This window comes from Mesoplodon bidens, assembly GCF_964165515.1.
Source record: "Mesoplodon bidens genome assembly, chromosome: 3".
In the NCBI taxonomy this organism is placed as follows: domain Eukaryota; kingdom Metazoa; phylum Chordata; class Mammalia; order Artiodactyla; family Ziphiidae; genus Mesoplodon; species Mesoplodon bidens.
In genome coordinates, this window is record NC_138178.1 from 16,397,862 (window position 1) to 16,423,147 (window position 25,286).

General features: G+C 36.0%; 1 protein-coding gene across 1 annotated transcript in view; it reads left to right on the forward strand.

Moving 5' to 3' along the window:
- The window catches only part of CCDC7 (coiled-coil domain containing 7), a gene marked incomplete at its 5' end in the record, with an annotated part of 156,497 nt that overhangs the window by 89,436 nt on the left and 41,775 nt on the right, over window positions 1-25,286 (forward strand). Inside the window, 4 exon segments of the mRNA XM_081228226.1 lie at window positions 5,988-6,071; window positions 9,115-9,198; window positions 11,348-11,431; window positions 20,818-20,937. Coding sequence (XP_081084352.1) covers window positions 5,988-6,071; window positions 9,115-9,198; window positions 11,348-11,431; window positions 20,818-20,937 — 372 coding nt within the window.

Sequence of the window (25,286 nt, forward strand, 5' to 3'; positions counted from 1 at the left end):
GGAAAAGGTAAATCTATAGGCAGTAAAAAGATCAGGAGTTCCCAGGGGTTCAGGGTGAAGGGGGATAAATGGTTGAAGCTCAGGGAATTTTTAATGTGCCAAAGCTATTTTGTAAGATACTCTAGTAGTAAACACGTGACATTATGCATTTATCAAAATGCATAATGTACATTTATGCACATTATGCATAATGTACTATACAAAATGAGAGTTATCTCTCATGTAAATCATGGGTGTTAATTATTAGTGATGTATCAGTATTGGATTATCAATTGTAACAAATGTATGATCTAATACAAGATGGTAATAATAGGGAAACTATACTGGTGGAAGCGAGTATTTATGAACTCTCTGTAGTTTCTGCACAATTTCTCTGGACTCCTAAATTGCTCTAAAAAAACAAAGTCTATTAAAATGTTTAAAAAGATGTTCAAAGTCTCAACACAGCAAACTGCAAAACATTATTTAGAGAATTTTAAAGAACTAAATAAATGGAACTATATTCCAGGTTTATAGATTAGAAGACTCAATATTTTAAAGAACAAATTTCTTGAAAATTAATCTATGTATTTAATGCAGTCAGTATCAGAATTTTAGCAATAATTTTTCTAAAAATTGACAAGGTAATTCTAAAATTTATATAGAAATGCATAGGGCCAAAGTAGGAAATATAATCTTGACAAGACTAAAATTGAAGGATATAAAGTACCTGGTATCAGGTATTATTATAAAAATAAAATACTACAAGCAGTTTGCTACTGGTACAATGATAGATAAATAGAGTTAAGTGTATTGAAGACAAAGAAGAAAATATGTAACAACAGTAAAAAATACATTCTTTTCAAAATATTTCTATTCATGTGCATATTATAAAATAATAGGCCTACTAGAAAATGCTATAGGAAAATATGTTCCTGTCTTTGGATTAGATATTTTTTAAACAGGATACAATTGATACTAACTATAAATGTAAATGTTTTAAAACTGGATTTAATATTCAGAATTGTATCCATTAAAATACACCATTAAGATATTTAAAAAGCAAATGACACTCACCATTGCAGCAAAAAGAGTAAAATACTTAGGAATAAACCTACCTAAGGAGGTAAAAGACCTGTACTCAGAAAACTATAAGACACTGATGAAAGAAATCAAAGATGACACAAACAGATGGAGAGATATACTATGTTTGTGGATTGGAAGAATCAATATTGTGAAAATGACTATACTACCCAAAGCAATCTACAGATTCAGTGCAATCCCTATCAAATTACCAATGGCAGTTTTTAAAGAACTAGAACAAAAAATCTTAAAATTTGTATGGAGACACAAAAAACCCTGAATAGCAATCTTGAGGGGAAAAAAATGGAGCTGGAGGAATCAGACTCCCTGACTTCAGACTATACTACAAAGCTACAGTAATCAAGACAATATGGTACTGGCAGAAAAATGGAAATATAGATCAATGGAACAGGATAGAAAGCCCCAGGGATAAACCCATGCACCTATGGTCAACTAATCTGTGACAAAGGAGGCAAAGATATACAATGGAGAAAAGACAGTCTCTTCAGTAAGTGGTGCTGGGAAGGTAGCTACATGTAAAAGAATGAAATTAGTACACTCCCTAGCACCATACAGAAAAATAAACTCAAAATGGATTGAAGACCTAAATGTAAGAGCAGACACTATAAAACTCTTAGAGGAAAACATAGGGAATACACTCTTTAACATAAATCACATCAAGATCTTTTTTGACCCACCTCCTAGAGTAATGGAAATGAAAACAAAAATAAGCAAATGGGACCTAATGAAACTTAAAAGCTTTTGCACAGCACAGGAAACTGTAAGCAAGATGAAGACAGCCCTCAGAATGGGAGAAGATATCTACAAATGAATCAACGGACAAAGGACAAATCAACGGACAATCTCCAAAATATATAAACAGCTCATGCAGCTCAATATTAAAAAATCAAACCACCCAATCAAACAATAGGCAGAAGGCCTAAATGGACATCTCTCCAAAGAAGACACAGATGGCCAAGAGGCACATGAGAAGCTGCTCAGCATCACTAATTATTAGAGAAATGCAAATCAAAACTACAATGAAGTATCACCTCACACCGGTTAGACTGGGCATCATCAGAAAATCTACAAACAACTGCTGGAGAGGGTGTGCATTGTTGGTGGGAACGTAAATTGATACAGCCACTATGGAGAACAGTATGGATGTTTCTTAAAAAACAAAAAGTAGAATTGCCATATGACCCAGCAATTCCACTACTGGGCATATACCCAGAGAAAACCATAATTCAAAAACACACATGCACCCCAGTGTTCATTGCAGCACTAGTTACAATAGCCAGGTCACAGAAGCAACCTAAATGCCCATTGACAGACGAATGGATAAAGAAGATGTGGTACATAAATACAGTGGAATATCACTCACCCATAAAAAAGAATGAAATTGGTTCATTTGTAGAGGTGTGGATGGATCTAGAGACTGTCATACAGAGTGAAGTAAGTCAGAGAGGAAAACAAATACCGTATATTAACGCATATATGTGTAATCTAGAAAAATGGTGCAGATGAACCTGTTTGCAAGGCAGAAACAGAGACAGATGTAGAGAACAAACGTATGGACACCAAGGGGGGGAAAGCGGGGGGGGTGGAGGGATGAATTGGGAGATTAGGATTGACTAATATGTATAAAATAGATAACTAATAAAGAAAAAAAAGAATTGGTTGTTCATCCACAATTCCACAAAGTAGAAACTCAGCAGGTCGTTTATGAAAGAGCTGCAGTAAAGGTTAATTAGCACAAAGGGAATTATTCTTTGTTGCTGTGGAGTTAAACTTTAGCCTTAAATTCCTGGTTTGTTAAAATAGTTTCAGTACTTAATTTTCAGGGCCATGATTGATCAATATGTCCCTTATAAACTGAGTTTTAGCTAGCCAGTCCCAATGCTGTAAAGAAAACATTAAAAATAAATCATTTCAACCCTTAAGAGAAAAAAATGCAAATGACAGAGTAGGTTTGCAGCACAAATATCCAACAGAAAGCTTTCAACCAGATATTTAAAGAATTTCTAACATAGAAATAAGAAATAAATTGAAAACCCAGTAGAAAAATGGTCAAAATCTTAATCATGTACTTCACCAAAGAAGATATCTAAATCACTAATAAACATTTGAAAATTATAATCCTATTAGTAATCTAGAAAATTGGAGTTAAAATCATGAGGATACTATGACATACCATCATTGAGCCTAAATCAGAAAGAATGACAGAATCAAGTCATAATGTTGTAGAGCAACTATTACAGAACTTTCAGAAACTGCTGGTAGTAGTATAAACTGATATATGCACACACTGGAAAACTGTTATTTCTACTCCTTATTGGGAACTCCAATAAGATTGATGGCTGACTTTTCATCAGAAACTATGGAGACCAAAAGGCAATAGGATGGCCTATTCAAAATGCAAAAGAAAAATAACTGTCAACCCAAAATTTTATATCCAGCGAAATTATCTCTCAAAAATAAAGGTGAAGTAAAGAGATTTTAAAACAAATAAAAAACTGAGAAAATTCATTGCTAGCAGATTCATTTTATGACAAGTACAAAAGAAAGTTCTTCAGGCTGAAAGCAAGTGACCGCAGGCAGTAATTTGAATCCCCTAAAAAAGAGGCTGGGTAAAAGTAATTCTGTAATTACAAAAGATAGTATAAATACATACATGTAAAGAAATAAAGCAATAATTAAACAATAATTAAACATAAATAATGTTAAGTTTTAAAAATGACTTTATATATATATAGCTTATAGGTTATTATATTTATAATACATATAACAACAGTGCAAAAATGTGGAGGAGGGAATAATGGTATATGAGGGTAGCATTTCTATACCTCACTGGAATTACTGGAATATACTTAGTATAATTCTGATGTAGATTCTTTTTTCATTGTGAAAAAATTGACCTATAACACTGTGTATTTAACATTTACAATGTGTTGATACATTTGTATATTGCAACATGATGACCACCCTAGTGTTAGCTAATGCCTCCATCGTGTCAGATAATTATCATTTCTTTTTTGTGGTAAGAACATTTGCCTAGTCTCTTCTAAAATTGACTGTGGTGATGGTCATACAACTCTGTGAATATATCTTTAAAACCATTGAAATGAACACTTTAAATGGGCAAATTGTATAATATGTTATATATGTTTTAAAGCTAGCTCAGTGAATGCCAAGAAGAAGAGGATAAAAAAGGATTTCAAAAGTGGGAGGGTATAATAAGGGAGAAAACTGTGACTTTTACTAGATTATACATTTCTCCAGCACATACGTTTTAATTGCTACTACTTAACCTAACCTTCCTTCAGATGCTGTTCTCATTGCCTCTTGCTTATTTAAGTATTCTTTGCTTCCTTAATTCAAATGAGCAAGTCCTTCTTACATACACCAGTTGGAGAAAGAACTAGGGAAGCTAAAATATAACTGCTAATAATCCCCAGTTTTGTTTTGCTATAGATCTTATTACTTTCACAAAATGTTGCTACTTAAGTATTGAAAACTTGTTCTGCCTAATCTGACACACCTGTTTCATTTTGGTAATGGTGCTGCAGCAGGTAACCACCTCTACACAGATTGCACAACCTTTAATACTTACTGACTCATCCATTTCTCTGAAAAAAGACTTCCATCTGGGTATCTTAGTCATGACAGGTTTCTAGCTTCAGGTACCTGCTCTGCTAAAAACAAATTCACCACAAAATTTTAGACCCAATAGTTGATCATTTCTAATTATTCCTTTTCAGTATAAACTCTCCTTTAATAATATTCATGTATTTTTCTTGTAATTGGACCTAATTGCAGTTACTAAATCAAGCAAAAATTTTAAATGACATAGGAACTCAAATGGTAAGTGACCCAATCTCAATCCAGGTACTTCTACAAACTTAACCATTTCTTCCTCCCAAGCAACAAGGTCTACATGCTAAAAGGACCTGGGAGAGCACGTTTTTTCAGTCTATAAAACATTCTGTTATTCTTTTCCATCACTGATGCCTACTTTGTTTACGCTTAAGTAACATAAAAAGGGCATTAAAATATTCCTGGATGAGTCCATGTATTTCTGCTCCATGGTAAATTTCCATGGAGACCCTAGTTTGCAACATAATCTTAGGAAAAAACTGTTATATTCCACATCACTGGGTATATATCCCTACAGTATGATTATGAGTTTAATGTACACTTAAGAGTTATATTATTATCATAACTCTCCCAGATATTTTAATTTAGCATAAGAGATAGCATTGTATGGAAAAAGCACTGGTTAAAGAATTATAAGTTGGAAGGTTGTACATCGAGTTTGTCATTATCTGGATACACAATCTTGGTCAAGTCATTAACATCTCTAAGCCTCAATATATGGAGGCTTACTGATTGCTAACAGCCATTCCAATTCTAAGGTTTAATGATTCTGCAACCCATATAATCCATTATAATGCATATTTATTAATAACAAGGCTAATTAAGATAGTACCACACATGGGGGGGCTTCCTTGGTGACGCAGTGGTTGAGAATCCACCTGCCAGTGCAGGGGACATGGGTTTGAGCCCTGGTCCAGGAAGATCCCACATGCCACAGAGCAACTAAGCCCATGAGCCACAACTGCTGAGCCCATGTGCCACAACTACTGAAGCCCACACACCTAGAGCCTGTGCTCCGCAACAAGAGAAGCCACCACAATGAGAAGGCTGTGCACTGCAACGAAAAGTAGCCCCCACTTGCCACAACTAGAGAAAGTCCACATGCAGCAACGAAGACCCAACAGAGCCAAAAATAAATAAATAAAATAAATTAAAAAAATATATATATATATATATATAAGATAGTACCTCACATGAACACACAGACACACACACACTTGTGTTAGGGTTACTTTACAAAGTGTTTTGATATCTGTTTGTTTCTATAGAAATTGATCTAGAACACTTGAAAGATACTGTTGGAAGACGTATATTAATGGCAGAAATGAAGATACAACCAAAGAGTGTCCCTGGTAAGTCTCATCCTTCCAAGTCTAATCTTTATGGTTTATTTACCTTCTTTGGAGTTTAAGTATGAATTTTTTAATGATAAGAGTACTTGTATATTATTATTATATAGGTAAAGTCTTCATGATTACCCTCATAATTAGTTGTACTGTGGTATTTACTAGAACTTTAAAAGTTAGCTAGACATTATGATTTTTAGAAATGAGCCATTTAAAAATTAAACCATAAAATTAAATGCTGTAGTGGCCTTAGAATATACTTGATGCAAGTATGTTCAGTTCTGTTCTAATCTTTTTCTATTACTGGCTTAGATAGAAGGAAAAGGAGAAAGGTTTCCAGTTGAATGTGATAATAACAAGGGGAATTTAACAGATAGTTAATTCATTGGTTACCATTTCTCTCTATTTGATGGAAATATCAGGTATATTATCCTAACTCATCTGTGGTAGAGTCATTAGTTATGTTACTTAGTTCAGAGATTGTACTACAGCCTTTACTCTTGTAACAGTGATAGACACACTGCCCTTGACTTCTGGTATGACACCAAGAGGCAGACAATTTAACAGAGATGTAACAGAAAGAGACAAAGACAGCACTCCTAAAACCACTATTATCCAAGGCTTTTTCCCTTGGGGAGCAACAGTTGTGCTTTCAAACTGCAAAGGGAAATGACTTCAGTAAAATATTTTAGCCAAATAACCAAAAATGTAAACAAGAAAACAATAATAATATGCCCTGTAAGAGGAAGAAGTCAGTATGCAGAGATGCTATATTATATATGTAAAATATTCAGTTTTCAGCATAAAATTATGGGTCATGTAAAGAAACAGTGAAATGTGACATACAACAAGGAAAAAGACATGCAACAAAAACTGCTTGTGAGAATCCTAGATATTGGACTTAAAGAACAAAACTAAAAAGCAGTTATTATAAATATGTTCAAAGAACTAAATGTAAACGTTATTTAGAAGGAAATGAAGGTCTGATAGTGTTTCATCAAATAGGGAATATATACAAAGAGAAATACATTAGTTTGAAAGGGAACACATGTAAATCCAGGAGTTGAAAGTACAATAACTGACATTTTTTAAATCCAGTAGGGGGTGTTCAGTATTTTTACACTGTCAGAAGAAAGAATCAGCAAATTTAAAGTATGGAAATAATAGCATGGACAGCAGAGGCATTAAAGAGCAGAAAATATCATTTTAAATAATGACAAAAGAAAACCAGATATTATAAATAAAATGGTTAAAATAATAAACACTATACATACATGCTTTGTCTTCTCCTCTCAGTTTCTCTGTATAGCACAAAGTTATGTAAATAAATAATTTAAAAAACAATTGTAATAAATGAATTTATGTTTATATGTTTCATATATAAAAATGGAAAAAAATTATAAGAATTAAGTCATAAAGAGAACTATATATGTAGAATATGAAAATAACATTTCTAAATCTTCCTGGAATTTAATCTGTTTAGTAGAAGTAGATTCTAAAATTGACTATGGTGATTATTACACAGTTCTATGAATATACTGATAAGCATAGAATGGACATTTAAAATGGGTCAATTGTATAGCATGTTACATGTTTTTTAAAAAATAGTTTAGTGAACTCCAAGCAGGGTAGGACTTTTTAAAAGACTTAAAAGCAATAGGAGAATGTTGTGAAGGAGGAAAATTGTGGCTCTCAATAGATTAGGTTTCTCCACCCCATATCAATTATTATGCTCCTAGTTTTTAATTCAGTCTGCCCTCAAGGGCTGTTCTCACTGCCTCCCTGCTCACCTAAGGATCCTTTGCTTTCTCAAACCAAATGAATCAGTTCTTCTAATTATATCTGTTGGAGAAAGACCAGAGGGCTAAAGTTTGTCTGCTGATGTTCTCCAGTTACGTGTTGCTATAGCAGAATTTACTTTCACAAATGCCATAACTTAATTACTAAAAACTTGTTCTGCCCAATCCAACGTGTCCTTGATTTTAGTAGTGACACCCCATATGGTCTTTACCTCTGTTTAGATTGCAGTGGTGATAAATTTGTGCTGCCTTAGTGATAGGGCATATTTGAAATATTCATGGGCTCAGCCATTTCTCCAAAGGAAGGCTTCCAATCTATAAATTCTGGATATGACAGGTTCCAACTTCATTTACATGCTGTGTTAGAACGAATTTTTGCCCACACAAAACTTTACGCAACAGGTGACACAGAGTCACCAATTCTCATTATTCCTTTTGCAATGTAAAATTCTTCTAAATAAATTTTTTCTGATATTGGACCTAGATCATCATTTCTGAATCCAACAAAAAGTAAAAACCATGTCAAGACTCAAATGGAAAGGGGTACAACATCAGTGCTCACATTCCTGCAAATTACCCATTTCCTCCTCCACAGGGGAGAAAAGGTCTACATGCTAAGAGAACCTGAGAGGGTGATTTATCTCTGTCCACAAATTACTTGTTTTTCTTTTCCATCAGTGATGCCTACTTGGCAAACAGTTACATAACCTTAAAAAAGGGAATTAAAGTATTCCTGGACAGGTCAAAGAATTTCTGCCTCACAGTAAAATTCTGTGACTGTGATGCCCGTTGTTGGCAATTTAACCTGGGAAAAAATGTCATGTTTGGCCTCACCAGGTATATCTTTACGGTATGAATATGCTTTTAATGTAGAGGAGAAAGTTATATTTATTAAAATAAACTCTCTAGGATGACTTAAATTTGCAAAAGACTTTGTATTTTATGGATAAAACCCTAGTTAAGGAATTATGAGGTATCAGTTTATGGATCAGTTTTGTCATTATCTAGATTTGTGGCCTTGGTCAAATCACTAACCTTTCTAGGCCTCAATATAATGGGGCTTGTATGATTGCTAACGGCCCTTCCAACTCTAAGGTCCTGTGAGCGTACAGTCCAGGCATTTCATTATAATTGTTGTCCTATAATTTTAAAATGCTAATTAAAGGAGTACTATACACACATAAACACACACACAAACACATGTTAATATATACCTTACAAAAGTGTTTTGAAACTGTTTATTTCTATAGACACTGATACAGAGAGCTTTCCAGATGCTATCGGAAGAGGTATAATAAAGGATGAAATCAAGACACAATCCAAGAGTCATCCTGGTAAGAACAAGAATATTTCAAGTCTATTTCTGCTTTATTTATCTTCTCTGGAGTTTATTTAAATTTGGATCTAAATGACTATAGTACCTATATGCTATTATTATAGGATGAAACGTTTTCCCTAATTCCCTCCTATTATTATTGGAACTCTAGAAGTTACTAACAATGGAAAATTAGTTACATAGTGTAAGTTTTAGAACCCATTCATTTAAAACTTATCCATAAAAATTCAATGCGGTAGTAAGCTTAGAATATGCTTGATGGAAGCATTTCAAATGCTGTTCTTCTCACTTTCTTTTTCAGGCTAGAAAGATAGTTGCTTTGTATTTGCAAAAGCAGAAAGGCTGGTTTATGAATGGGATTAAAAGAGATTTCATTGCTTACTAATTCCCTCTATATAATTAAAATACCAGGCACATTTTCAGTATCTCAGGTGAAGTAGAGGTGTTTAGTTTTGTTATATAGTCCGTAGTTTACACTACTGCCCCTTGTCTTGGTGTTACAGTGTTTGACACACCACTTCTTGATCTTTGGTTTGATATTAAAGGAGGCAGAGAGCTTAACAGAAAAGGGAAGGAGACAGTCAACAGGAAAAACAAGTGTCATCCAAAGGTGACTGTTTGCATACCCAAGTCGCTGCCCCCAGAGGAGCAACATTAGAAGATTCACACTGCAGAGAAGCAGACTTCTCTACAATAGAATATATTCCAGCCAAGTCACTAAATAAATAATCAGGCAAACAGCAACAGCAAGCCTCCAAAGGGGAGGGGAACTCGGTATCCAGATTTCTTACAAGATATTGTCTAGAATGCCCAGTATAAACCCCCCAAAAATATGAGACATGCAAAGAAACAGTAAAGTGTGAATCATATACTAGGAACTTCAGGAAGGGTAGGCTTAAAAAATAATTTAAGCAGTGGGAGGGTATTGTGAGGAGGGAAGTTGTGATTCTTACTAGATTGCAGATTTCTCTAGCACATACTCCCTTTTCCCTCGTCCTTAATTCTATCTGCTATCAAATGCTCTTCTTAATGCTTCCTTGCTTATATAAGCATCTTTACATGCTTCTTTCAACTGGGCCTGTCATTCTTAACCTATACCAGTTGGAGAAAAACCAGAGAGCCTCAAATATATCTACTCAATTGGATCTTTAGCACTTACTTGTGGTCTCAGCCATTACAACAAAGTAAGATCCACCTTATGGTGTCAGGTTCAGGATAGGTTTCCAACCTCTGGGGCATGCTCTTCTGTAACTAGCTTTCATTCACAAAACACTGGACACATAATTTGACCCAAGTCAGCAATCCTACTTAACCCCTTTTTCAATATGAATTTTTCTTTAATAACTTTCATGTATTAAAACAAAATACATGAATGTTATTCCTCTCCTTTGACCTAGTTAGTACTTCCTAAATCCCGCCAAATGTCCAAATCACATAAAAACTCAAATGGGATGGGATGCAGTCCCACTGCTGGTACTACTGCAGATTTACCCATTTCCCCCTCCCCAGCTACAAGGTGTATATAGTAAGAGGACCTGATAGGCAGTTTTTCTTAGACCACAGAATATCTCGTTACTCTTCTACATCTTTGATGTCTACTTGATTTACATAGCCTTAAAAATGGCATTAAACATTCTTGAGGGAGTCAAGAATTTCTACATGGTAGTAACTTTCTGTGATGTGGGACCATGGTTTGTCTCTTGACCAGTGGGGGAAAAATGCCACGTTCCACTCATAGGTATATCCTTACAGTATGAGTGTCCTCTTAGTGTAAACTTGGCAGTTATATCATTTACGCGAACTCCTCAAGATGATTGACGTTTGTATGGGACGGTGCATTGTGTATGAAAAACACTGGTTAAGGAATTATGGGGCATCAGCTTGTACTCAGTTTTGCATTATCTTGGTGTGTGTTCTCAATCAAATCACAAAACATCTCTAAGCTTCAATATCATGAGGCTTATATGATTGCTAAGAGCCCTTCAAATTCTAATGTTTTATGATTGTGCAATGCAGACATTATATTATGTCTCTTCGATAATACAAGTACTAATTAAGTTAGTACTACACACAGACACAAGGACACACATACATGTGTGTTAATGGTTACCTTACAATGTGTTTTGAAATTTGTTTTATATCCATAGAGACTGATACAGAACGCATGACAGATACTGTTGGAAGAGAAAAAGCAATTGATGAACTCAAGAAACATCATAAGAGTCACCCTGGTAAGAACAAGAATTTTCCAAGTCTAATATTTATGGTTTATGTCTTCTCTGGGATTTAATTAACTATGAATCATTAATGATAACACTAACTGTGTGTTAGTATTAATGGGCAGTAATCTTCATGAATTTCCTCTTATAATTAGTTAAACTCTAGTATTTACTATTAATGGAAATTTAGCTGGATATTTTTTAGTTGTAATCTCATCCATTTGGAAAGTAATCCATATAATCCAATGCTCTAATGACCTTAGAATATGCTTGATTTAAGTATTTATAACTGTGATTCTACTCACTTTCTTACTGGCTTAGAAAGGAATATTGCTTTGAAATTGAAAAAGCAAGAAAGCTAGTTGATGAGTGGTATAAGAAGAGAAACATAACAGTTGTTTCACTGATTGCCAATTTCCTCTACATAATTAAGTTGGTGTGTAAATTTATATCTCTACTAGAGTGGAGTTCTCTAGCTGAGTTTTATCATTCACAGATTACTGCTTTAGTCCTGGAGTAACAGGGTTCGATACGTTTCTCTTTGTTGCAAGAAATACTGTCATTATGAACTTTTTACAGAATTGATGCTGAAAGCTAGCATTGGAAAGTAACTAGATCCTCAGATATAAGCACCAAAATATGTTTTCACTGAAATTTAAGGCAAGATTTCTGAAACTTTGCTTTTGAATGCTTTATTTTATTATATTCTCGCTTTTATTCCTGTAAGAAAGTAGTGTTGTAAATGAATCAAATAAATATTACTTGCTCCAACAGCTTTAACTGGGGAAAAGCTGGTGGTGTAAAAATGAAATTGTTGGAACCAAGCAGTTAAATTTGGTGTATTACTATAAGCCATTTTTCCATGTCTTTAACTTTCAGAGTATTTTTGGTTAGGTTCTTTCAATTAATTTTTGCTTCAGTGTTGCTTATTAATAGGAGTCCTTGTCACTTTTGAATAACAGCCTTAGACACAGCAGTAAAGTGCTTTCATTTACATCCATTCAATTTAAAATGTCATGCCTTTTATCAGCAAAATTAAGTTAATTATTTTATACTTACCTGTTAATGGTGAGTTTATAATTAAATGCTCTAAAGAAAATTTTATATGAGCAATATAAATTGCTAAGAGAAAAGGTATTGAAAGGGGAGTACAGATCAAATATAGAAATAAATATACTTGTTTAAGATAAAATGTGGTTAGATTAAAGGTCAAAATTAAGTAAGATGCTACCTAAGAACACAGAACAAAGAAAAGGAAGAGAAAATGAACAATTAGTTTATAGAAATTGGAGTGATAGAAAAGTAACCACTCAAATGTGGGAAGAAAAACTGCAGAAACAAAGACTAATACATGGAGTTTGGGAAGTAGTGTGCAACTAGTAATGGTGTCTATGTGAATTTTTTTTTAAGTTTTACGTTAGGTGAGAATTTATTTAAAAACAAAGATATGTCCACACAACATCAAACAGAGTTTTTTTTACCGGCACATTGCACCAAGTAAATTCTCAACAAACGTGATCAATTTTTTACCCTTTGACAATCAAAATAAGAGATATAACAATATAAAATAAATATCTGACTACTTAGGATACTTTCTGTAGTATGCTTTTAAATTTTTACTCTTTATGAAATATTTTAAGCACCCAGAAAATATGTAACACTAACATAAGGTACACAACATTCTAATGGTTCCCTATCTATGATGTTACAATCCCAATCCCTCCCTTCTCAGCTTTTATCATATGCAGTCATAAAGAATATATAATGATGCTCTATACAAATATATTCCAAAATATTTTATTGTGCCCTCTTTATTTCTTATTATTCTTCATTATGGAATTTTCCACCTTGTCTTCCTCCCCACTACCCACATTACTGCAGGTCAGTCAAATTTATAAAAAATGTGTGTGCACACACACACATATACATACACACTCCTTTTTAGTAGAAATTCCCAAGTTATCTGCTTTTACTTCCGTTTTTGTCTCTAGAGTATATTTTTATGCCATCTCAGCAATACTTTTTAAAGTACATTTTTTAATCTAGCATTTTAGTTCTTGGAATTAGAGAGGTCATTTGGGATAGCTAGTTTCCTATACTGCTGCATTCAAAATTACATTTAAATTGGAATACCAAGCTGTACCAAAATATTTTCATACAATCTAGGCTTGAAGCTTTCATGAAAATAAAATCAAGAATAAACATAAACATGACAGTATGGCCCCATTACCCTAACATGCCTTAAGGCTTTTATTTTTAGTAATTTGAATATCCTCCCCAGAGTCTACTCTTATTTGACAAATACGAATGACTAGCTTAGGGTCATGGCTTCTGGAGTAAATTGTGTCAACAATATTTTATTTTCTCAGTAACAGCCTCTCAGGCTGTGGCTTCAGTTTAATCTCTAGCCTCTGATAAAATAAGATGAGGTTTATAATCTTTGTTTAAATGGGAGTGTTCTACAATAGCACATATTACTTTTATAATAAGTAGGATATATGAAAAATAAATCTTATGAACATTGATTGAATGGGGTGAGGGGAAGCCAGTGTTTCATGCATAGAGCTCTGATCTCCAAAACTATTCTTATAAATGCATCCTTCTAAATATAGTGTATAGATCAAATAAAGAAGTGAATATTGTGCTTCAAAGTAAAACAAGGTTGGGATACAGGTCGAAATTAAGGAAGATGCTAAGAATGGAAACTGTCCATCAGAGAAAAGCCATGTGTGCCACCCTCCCTATCCGTTTAAAAAAAAAAAAAAGTGAGAGCTTTGCTGCTAATTAATTTACCTACGAAGAGTAGGAAGAGCTCTTGTACATGTGCATTTGCAAATACTAAAAATGTTACTCCATCAAAATGCTATAAAAGAAGAACCTTTCTTTACAAAAGAATCTTTCTCAACCAGAAGGAAAAAAGCTCTCTAAATGACTTTGAAAGAATTGGACAAATCAGGGAACTAAGACAATGAGTGAAATTCCCCCTAGAATATTTGGCGAGAGAGAAGGAATTTTACAGTGGTGACATCAACAAGGTAGAACAGGAGTTTTCTACCATCTTCCACCGAAAGAAAACCAACTTGACAATCACCCACAGACAAGAGAGCCTTTGTGGAAGTCCAGGAGTTAAAGCAGAAAAGTTTCAGCACACTGTTGGTATAAAAAAAAAAATCCAAGATTGGAGGCATTGAAGAGGGTAAGAAGAACAGTTTACCTGCATCACTCTTCCCCCAGGACAGCAAACCTCGGTGCCAAAAGAGCCCTTCTCCTCCCATGATTTCTCCCATGGGGGAAAGTGAGAACATGAGTGACTGCCCAGCTTCTCTAGCTGTACAGGACACTGTCAAGAGACCCATTTCTCTCTTGTCCCATCCAGAGAACTGTGTCATGAGCTGCATGACTAGGAGTGGTGAGTGGCTGAGAGAACAGCAGCCAGGGCTCAGAATAGAATATATGAAAGGGATGTGGATACTGCTTACCATGTCAAGGACTCCATTGGGAGTCCCACACATCAGCTGCTGAGAACACCTCACCTGTGAACCCCCTAAAACTGGCCCATACACATTTCCAACACTCCATGCACCTCAGCTACAAACCCTCACCCTGTGATTGGCTCCCTGTGTGTGTTCCCAATGGCAACAAAAATGAGCTTTCACAGACAGCTAGTGAGCACCCACAGAAAGCAGTCCCAAATCTGAAGGCCTTGGAGAAACCACAAAATGGAACATACAGCACTGCCAGAGGGAAGGCAAAATGGAACCTGGCAGCAACCAGTCTGGCATTACAGGATAGGAGGAAGGCATACAAGCTTACGAATTCTGCCACAAAAGATAGCAAGAAGTGTAGAGTAGATGTACTCATAGGAAAGGTCTAAGAAAGCCTCAGAATCCTCAGCAGGGCTGATAGAAAGGATTTATTTCTGAAAAGCCATCAGTAGAGCAAGGAGGAGGTGACTGCTTCTTCAAATGCAATGACAGCAGTGCAAACATCAAGGAACATGAAAAATCAAGGAAACATGATGATGCCATGAACGAGATACAATAATTTTCCAATAACCCCAAAGAAAAGGAGGTTTACAATTTAACTGATAAAGAATTCAAAATAGCTGTTTTAAGGAAGCTTAGCAAGCTACAGGAAAACACAGAAAGATCAACAAAAGCAGGAAAACAATGCACAAATAAAATGAGAAGTTTAGCAGAGAGTAGAAATCATTAAAATCGAATCAAATTCTGGGGCTGAAGAATACAGTGAATGAAATGAAAAATGTAATAGAGAATATTAACATCATAATGGATCAAGCGGAAGAGAGAATGTGTGAAGCAGAAGGCAGTACCTTTGGAATTATACAAAGAAGAGTAAAGAAAAAAATTTTTAAAGAATGAAGTAAAACAGTGAACTATAAGATAATAAGCTAAAGAGAACTTTAGCTGGCTGAGAACTTCCCAAATCTAGGGAGAGATTTGAATGTCCAAGGTCATGAAGCTCATAAATCACCCCCAAATTTCAATTCACAACAATATCTGCCATGAAATATTATCATAAAGCTGTCCAAAATCAAAAACAAAGGTAGAATTTTAAAAGTAGCAAGAGGAAAATATTTCTCTCATACAGGTGAATCCTTATCAAGCTATTAGAAGCTTTTTCTGCAAAAACATTGCAGGCCAGGAGAGAGTAGGATGATATATTCAAAGTGTTGAAAGAACAAAAAAACCTGCCTAAAAAGAATACTTTACCAGACAAAGCTGTCCTCTAGAAATGAAGGTGAGATAAGACACGCAAACAAAGGAAAGCTGGGTGAATTCATCACCATAGAACTGCTTTATAAGAAATATTGAAAGGAGTTTTTCAAGCTGAGATGAAAGCTCACTTATGAAAATATATAACACACCCTAGTAAAGGTAAGTATATAGTCAAATTTCAAATACTCTGATGCTGTAATATGGTGGCGTGTTAAATCTATCATAAAGGTTAAAGGACAAAAATATTAAACATAACTACAGCTACGGTAATGGATACACAATATAAACCAAAGGTAAATTACGACATCAGAAACAGAAAAGGTGAGGAGTGACGTCACCAAGATGGTAACATAGGTCATTCCTGATGTCACTCTTCCTCACAAGAAGAATTACTAAAAACTGTTCATGGACCAGACACCACTGAAAAAATCCTAGAACATGGGAGTGAGGCTGTAGCGCACCCCCTGCACAACAGAGACCAAGACACACCACATTAGACGGATAAGAGGAGCAGCCGCTCCTGACCATATTGTCCTTCCCCCAGGCTGGTGCAGCACCACACCAAGAAGTCTCCCCTCAGCCCTCAATTCCTCCAGTTTGAAACAAGAGCCCAGCGTGGATTTCCAGCTCTACCAGCATTGTGGGTCATTTCTTGAGAGCCCTTACTTCTTACCACAGGGATTTCGGGGTAATCGCTGGGCTTGACTACTGGGAATCTGATTGTGACAGAGAAGGGGGAGGGACTGGCAACAACCAGCACTGGGATCTTGGCAGACCAAGTTCCTACCCAGAGTACCCAAGCAGTAGTCCTGACCAGCAGCTTTGCTCATCTGGAGAAACAAGAGGGTGGCACAGTCTCACCAGGTGACACACTGAGATGCAGGTCTGTATGGTTTAGTTCCTCAAATGAAGAGCCTTGACAGCTCTGGAGCCCTGTCTACCCCCTCCAAGCAGGGGAGCTGAGTCCTAGCTTGATATACTGCTGAGTAGCTCCTTGCCCCACCTTATCAGGCAGATGAGTCAGAACACCTGGAAACTATGGAGCACTTCTTGAGTGAAGAGTATGGCAGGCAAAGCTGATTGTCCATAGTGCAAGTCCAGTGGTACTATTTAACCAGGGAACTTGGGGAGCAGGTCAGCTTGAGTCAAGACTTCAAAGAGCCTTGGAGGGATTGGAGTCAGTTTCCCTGCTTGGCCCAGGCAGGGAGCTAATTAGTAGCCCCCACCAACTGTTGGACAAAGTTCCTGGCCCCTCTTGACCAGAAAGCCTGATCAGGAAGACCAGGGGGCCTGCTTGTAGGTGGCCCTCCCATTCTGCCCAGGCAGGGGAGCTCAATTTTGCCTCACTCCTGAGTATAGCTCCTGGCCCTTCCTGGCCAGAAAGCCTGGCCAGAACACTTGGAGGATTTGTATCCAAGCAACAATTGAGCAGAGAGTACAGCAGGCAAAGCCAGTGGCACCATTCAGCCATGAAATCTGGGGCTCATTGCTTGAGTCAAGACCATAAAAAAAGAGCCTCGCCAAATGATGCGACTGACAAGGGCTTAATTTCCAAAGTATACAAACAGCTCATATATCTCAATATCAAAAAAACAAGCAACCTGATCAGAAAATGGGCAGAAGACCTAAATAGACATTTCTCCAAAGAAAACATACAGATGGCCAACAGACATATGAAAAGATGCTCAGCATCACTAATTATTAGAGTAATGCAAATCAAAACTACCATGAGGTATCACCTCACACCATTCAGAATGGCCATCATTAAAAAGTCCATAAATGACAAATGCTGAAGAGGATGTGGAGAAGAGGGAACCCTCCTACACCATTGGTGGGAATGTAAATTGGTGCCACCACTATGAAAAACAGTATGGAGTTTCCTCAAAAAAACTAACAATAGAGTTAGCATATGATCCAGCAATCCCACTACTGGGCATATATTTGGACAAAACTGTAATTCAAAAAGATATATGCACCCCTACGTTCATAGCAGCACTATTCACAATAGCCAAGACATGGAAACAAACTAAATGTACATCAACAGATGAATGGATAAAGAAGATGTGGTACATATATAAAATGTAATACTACTCAGCCATAAAAAGTAATGAAATAACTCCATTTGCAGCAACATGGATGGACTTAGAGATTATCATGCTAAGTGAAGTAAGTCAGAGAAAGAGAAAGACAAATACTATGTGATACCACTTATATGTGGAATCTAAAATATGACACAAATGAACCTATCTATGAAACAGAAACAGACTCACAGACAGAGAACAGACTTGTGGTTGCCTAGGGGGAGGGGATTGGGGAGGGATGGATTGAGAATTTGGGATTAGCAGATGCAAACTATTATATATAGAATGGATAAACATCAAGGACCTACTGTAAATCACAGGGAAACTGTATTCAATATCCTGTGATAAACCATAATGGAAAGGAATATAAAAATGTATACATATATATAACTGAATCACTTTGCTGTACAGCAGAAATTAACACAACATTGTAAATCAACTTCAATAAAAAAATATCATATCATCTACAGAGAATATCTTACAAATGGGGAAAAGATAGTCTCTTTAATTGTTTTGGAAAATTGGATATCCATATGCAAGAATGAAATTGGACCTGTATCTTATATTGGTTATAATGTTTCACTCAAAATGGATTAAATATTTAAATGTGAGCTCTAAAACCTCAATACTCCTACAGTAAAACATAGTGAAAAAGCTCCTTGACATTGGTCTTGGCAATGACATTTCGGACATTGCACTAAAAGCACAAGCAACAAAACCAAAAGTCAACAGCTTGGACAACATCAAATTAAAAATCTTTTACACAGCAAAAGGAACCATCGAAAATCACAAGGCAACCTAAGGAATGGGAGAAAAGATTTGCAAACCATCTATGTGATAAGGGGTTAATATCCAAAGTATATAAGGACTCATACAACTCAATATTAAAACAAACAAACAATGTGACTATAAATGGGAAGAGGCCTGAATAGACATTTTCCCAAAGAAGATATATGAATGGCTAATGGATACATGAAAAGATGCTCAATCAAGAAAATGCAAATCAAAGCCACAGTGAGATATCATCTCACACCTGTTAAAATTACTATTATCAAAAAGATAAAAGTTGGTGAGGATGTGGGGAAGAGGGAACCTTTGTGCAGTGTTGGTGAGATTTTAAGTTGATATAGCCACTATGGAAAACAGTATAGATGTTCCTCCAAAAATTAAAAATAGACTCATATGATCCAGCAATTCCACTTCTGGGTACATATCTGAAGAAGTCAAGTCACTATTTAAGAGAGATATCTGCACTCCCATATCCCCTGCAGCATTATTCACAATAGCCAAGTCTTAGAAACAACCTAAGTGCCTGAAGACAGATGAAGAGATAAAGACAGATAATCAACCGAATATCATTCAGCTATATAATAAAAGGAAATCCTGCCATTTGGGACAGTGTGGAACTTGAGGTCATTATATAAGTGAAATTAAGTGAGACAGAAAGCATTTGTATGATATCACTCATATGTGGAATCTAAAAAAACTGAACTCAGAAACAGAGAGTAGAATAGTGGTTACCAGGGGCTGTGGGGTGGAGGATATGGGGAGATGTTGGTTAAAGGGTACAAACTTCTAGGGAGAAGAAGAATAAGTCCTGGGATCTAATATACAGTGTGATGACAATAGTTAAAAGTTGCTAGGAGAGTAGATCTTCAATGTTCTTACTACAAAATTTAAAAAGGTAATTATGTGTGGTGATGGAGGTTTTAACTAATTCTATTGTGGTAATCCTTTCATGTATCAAATAATCACATTGTACACCTTAAACTTATGCAATGTTTTATGCTAACTATGTCTCAATAAATCTGAGGAAAAATGAAAATGTGGTATAGACATATAATAGAATATTATTCAGTCTTAAAAGATAAAGATGTCCTTCCATACACAACAAGGATGAACCTGAAAGGTATTAATGCTAAATGAAATAAACCAGTCACAGAAGGACAAATAATGCATAATTTCACTTATATGAGATGTAAAATAGTCAAACTCACAGAAACAGAGAATAAAATGGTGGTTTCCAGGGGCTGGGGGTAGGGGGAAATGGGTAGTAGTTAAATGGGTGTAAAGTCACATTTATACTACATGAGTGAGTTCTAGAGACCTTCTGAACAACATTATGTCTATAGTTGACAATAGTCTTGTGCATGTAAAAATTGTTAGGGGGAGTGCTTCATGCTAAGTGTTCTTACCACATACACATAAAAAAGCAAGGAGACAAGAGTAGTCTTTTAGAGGCGATGGATATTTTTATTACCTTGATTATCGTGATGGCATCACAGGTGTATGCATATTTTCAAATTCATCAAAATGTATAAATATGAGCAATTTTTGTATACTAAGTATACCTCAGTGAAGTTGGGGGGAAAAAAGATGCTACCAAGGAACACAGAATAAAGAGAAGGAAGAAAAAAGGATGAAATAGTTTATAGAAACTGGAGTAACAGTAATAGATGAGTGGCCAAACTGTGGGAAGGAAACATTACAAATGCATAAAGACTAATACATGGAGTTTGAGGAGTAGTGTGTAAATATTTAGACTTCATATAATTTTTGTTTTTAAACTTTATTTTAGGTATGAATTTATTTAAAAACAAAAATGCATTCTCATATCAAGAAGATTTCTACGCCAGGCACATTGCACCAAGTAAATATAAAACAAAAGTGATTAATTTATCACCCTTTGATGATGAAGGTAAAAAATTATATATAAAGATATAAAATACTATATAATTATTTAGAATGGTTCTTGTGGTATGGTTTTTCATTTTACTCTTTTTGCATCTTTTTATTCAGAAACATCTTAGATAAATCCTTGCAAGCCTGAAGATGAAACAACTTTAATTTATCCTTTTTACTAGCAGAATTGTTTATTTGATCATTCTTCTATTAAAGGTCATTGACTTTTTAAGCTTTTCACTACTAAATGTGTCCATGAATATATATTCTTACATTTGATGTTTTTATCTCTTTGGGGGTAGTGTCGCAGGATTGGTAGTGTTAAAGCGTATATTAATTTTTAATATTAAAAGATACTGTGAGACTGTTTTCCTAAAAGGGTGTTAACATTTTTACCAGCAATTTGGGAAAAATATACTTTTGTCTATATAACTGTCAGCCATACAGATTAGATTGGTGGGGTTTTTTTTCATTTATGCCCATCTTAGAGTTATTAAATCATATCTCAGTCTTCTTTAAATTTTTTCCACATTTGTTAGTGTTATTTTACTAAATAATTACCCAAAAACTATTTAGCTTAAAGCATAACTATTCATACAGTTCACGATTTGGAAGTTAGCACTGTAGACTGCTGTGAGCTGGGCTAACTTACACATCTTTGGTCAGCTTGTGGTCAGTGGCTTCACTCACTTGTCTAGCAGTTGGCTCACTGTTATTTGGGACAATACAGGTATATAGTTGGATTCATCAGGAGATAGAGACCACACTAACTGTTTGAAAAGGGAGCAAGAATAAAAAACTAGTTAACTAAGTATAAAATTGTTAGCCAAGTAGCTGAAAGTGTAAAAAGAATTCTAAGGTAATATGGAGAAAGCAGTTTCAGGAGAAGTTTCCACCATTAGGGCTAAAGGAGACCTCTGAGTGTAGAGGATATTACTTGGCTGATTTTCAGGAAGAGTCTCAGATGTACTTCTGAAGAGGAGGCACTGCTAGTGTCTCGGGTGGTGAGAATTTAATAAAACTTGTTTTGCATATGTTGGAAAGAATGCAAACCATCTGTGTCATGGAAAGAACTTCTCCTCCTGGGAAAAAGAAACATTGCTGGCATGATGTTCACCAGAACTGAAAAGGGACATGAACTCTCAGGAAGCCCATTGGTAACCAAGTGGGAGAAACAAATCCCTGTTTCTTTTCCAAACTTGCAATCTACGTCAAGCTTGTCCTATTTGCACAGCCTAACTTGGAGCTACCTGGCAAAGCAAAAATGTAGTTTTTAGAATCCCAGATCCAGTACCACAAAGCAGAAAGTAGAAGGGTGGTTTGGGAGCTAAGAGAAAATAAGCTTTTCAAGTGTCACAGGAGGTGACCTGGCTCCATGTCTCTCATCTTCCAGCTGGTTGGCTTAGGGGTCTTTACATTGTAACCTCAGGTTCTTAGCACAGCATGTGGGGCAAACCTTAATGAACAAGCAGTTTTGACATCTCTGCATTTGTTTGCTTTTCTTGCATTCACTAAAGTCATATACTAAGATCAGAGTTGTGTGGGAAGACATGAATACAGGTTGTCAAGGACATGTTGAGGCTGTTATCGAATCCAGTGCACCAGTGCTCCCTCTGTTTGCAAATATCCATGATCCCTACCCCCTGCATGCAAAATACATGTGCTCTTCCAAGAGCTACACAGATTCTCATTAAAATTTGGCATCAGTGCCAAAGACCACAGTCTTGTGATCTGTAATCATTTTCAGAGACAGTTCCTGTGATGTGACTTCCCACAAAACACACACACACACACACACACAAACAATATAGTATCACAGACAAGGATTGACTCCATGGTAGACACTCCCCTACAAAAAGGTGGAAAAAAAAAACAGGCATATAGCAGTCAGTGATCCATAAGTTTAGGTCATCTTTTCCATCATTTGATTATATGTTAATTATCATTTTCTCAGTAAAACTATGCATTCAAAAACCAAGATGTTGGGAGATCCCAGGAGGGAATATAGACTAGGACATACAGAACTGACTTCACTGCAAATGTATGACAGGTGACATCATCATCATGATGGCATAAGATACCCCTCCTAAACTCTCCTCAACAACAAAAATTTGACATCCATCCATGAACAAAAGTGACTTTGTGGGAGTTTGGGATCCAGCATCATACGCCAAGGGACCCAGAGGAGTTTCATCCACCTGTGCATCAAATAATAGGAAGATACACCTCCATCCTGACTGTGGACCCTTCAGTAGCTTATGAACTGGTTCTAGCCTCTCTTGGCCATGGTCCAGAAGCATCTGGATAACCCCGACTTGGGCAGTCACCACAGACAAGAGAGCCTTTATGAAAGTCTGGGCTTCTAGAGGAGAAGTTCCAGCGCTCCAGTAAGGTGAAAAATAAGAATTTGGACACATTAGAGTGGATAAGAGGAACAGTTGACTTTGCCCACCTTCCCCAAGGTGACACAGCTAGGACCAAGCAAGGCCATCCTGTGAGTGGGGTGAGAGGTGGGGTGGGAGGAAGAGCAGGTGAATGAACACCAGGCTTCCCCAGCTGTCCAGGACACTGCCAAAGAGACTCATTTCTCTCTCGCAGCATCCAGAGTACTAAATTTGGGGTGAGAAGAGATCAGGAGAGAGGCACATAACATTTTGAGGGAGCATTAAAGGGATTCGGTTCCTGCTAACTATGCTGTGAACTCCATCAGAAAGCCCACCCATGAACTTCTGGAAAGCCTCACCTGCGGATCCCCCTGGCTAGCCTGTGGCACCCAAGCGACAGGCATGCCTCACCCACTTTCCCTCACGCTGCAGCCAGCTCCCTGTGGATGCTCCTGAGGGTGGCGGCAGAGCAAGGTTTGTTGGACAGCTAGGGAGCACTTGGAGAAAGCAGGCCGGAGTCTGTGGACCAGAGAGAAACCAGAAACTTGAGCTGTAGCACCACTTTAGGGACACAAAAGGGTGGCAGTCAGCATTGGGGCTGATGCGTTGCAGAATCCAAAGATATACAAGCTTAAGAATTCTGCCACAAGAGGGAGCAAGAAGTGTGAGTAGGTGTATCCACTCAAGGTCTGAGAAAGCCTCAGAGTCTGTAACAGTGCTGATGGAAGGTATTTCTTCCCTGAAGGCAGTAGTAAAGACTGGAGGAAGTGACTGCTACTTCAGCTATGAAGACAGCACACAAAACCCCGAGCAACACGAAAAACCAAGGCAACATGATACTACCAAAGGATCACAATAATCTTCCAGAAACCAACCCCAAAGACATGGAAATCTGCAATTTACCCAATAAAGAATTCAAAATAGCTGTTTTATTTTGTATGTGTTAATAATTATATATATTATTAATCTATAAAATATACAATATTCATATATATGTACACACATACACACACAATAGAATACTGTTCATTCCAGTGAATGTATGTCTTTATTTAGATTTCTTTAATTTCCCTGAGCAATGTCTTGTAACTTATGGTAAAAGCTGTGCCCCTCTGTTAAATTTATTACAATGTTATTATTTCTGATGCTATTGCAAATAAAATTGTTTCCCTAATATCGTTTTTGGATTATTCAATGCTCTTATATAGAAATAAAATTTGAGTTTTATTTTATATGTCCAGCAATACAGTTTTATGCAGTAGTCTTTTTTAGTCAGTTAATTGAAGAAAAGAGAAAAATGTATATTGTCATTTATATTTACCTATATAATTACCTTTAAGGTGCTTTTTTATTTCTTCATGTGGATTTGAGTTACCATCTGGGTGTCATTTTGTTTCAGCCTGAGGTTTTCCCTTTAGCATTTCTTTTAAGACATGGCTGGTAATATAAGATCAAAATCTCTTAATTTTTTTTTTAAATTTAGAAATATCTTTGTTTCATCTTTATTTTGAATGATAGTTTCTCTGGGTATAAAATTCTTGGTTGTGAATTTTTGCTTTCCGCCCTTTGAAAACAGAATCCCCCTGCCTTCTCTCCTCTAGTCCTCTTACTCCTCCAGCCCTAGGCAACTACTAGTCTAATTTCTGTCTCTATAAAACTTGCCTATACTGGACATTTCATAGAAATGGAATCTTATGAGTTCTTTTGTGATTTGCTTCTTTTACTTAGCTCTGATCTCCAAACTAATCTTCTAAATATACATCTCTATTATTTTAATTAAATTAATGATCTCAAAAAATTAATGTTCATTATTTTAATTTTATTTTATTTTTATTGGCAACTAACTTAATGTGTGAGTATTAAAAATAAAAATAGTTATAAGTGTGATCCATCTTACAGCTAACTTATTTTCTAAATATTTCTGGAAGAACCTTATGAGTACTTTTCACCCCATGTGACTGAACGTCCAAAAGTACTTCAT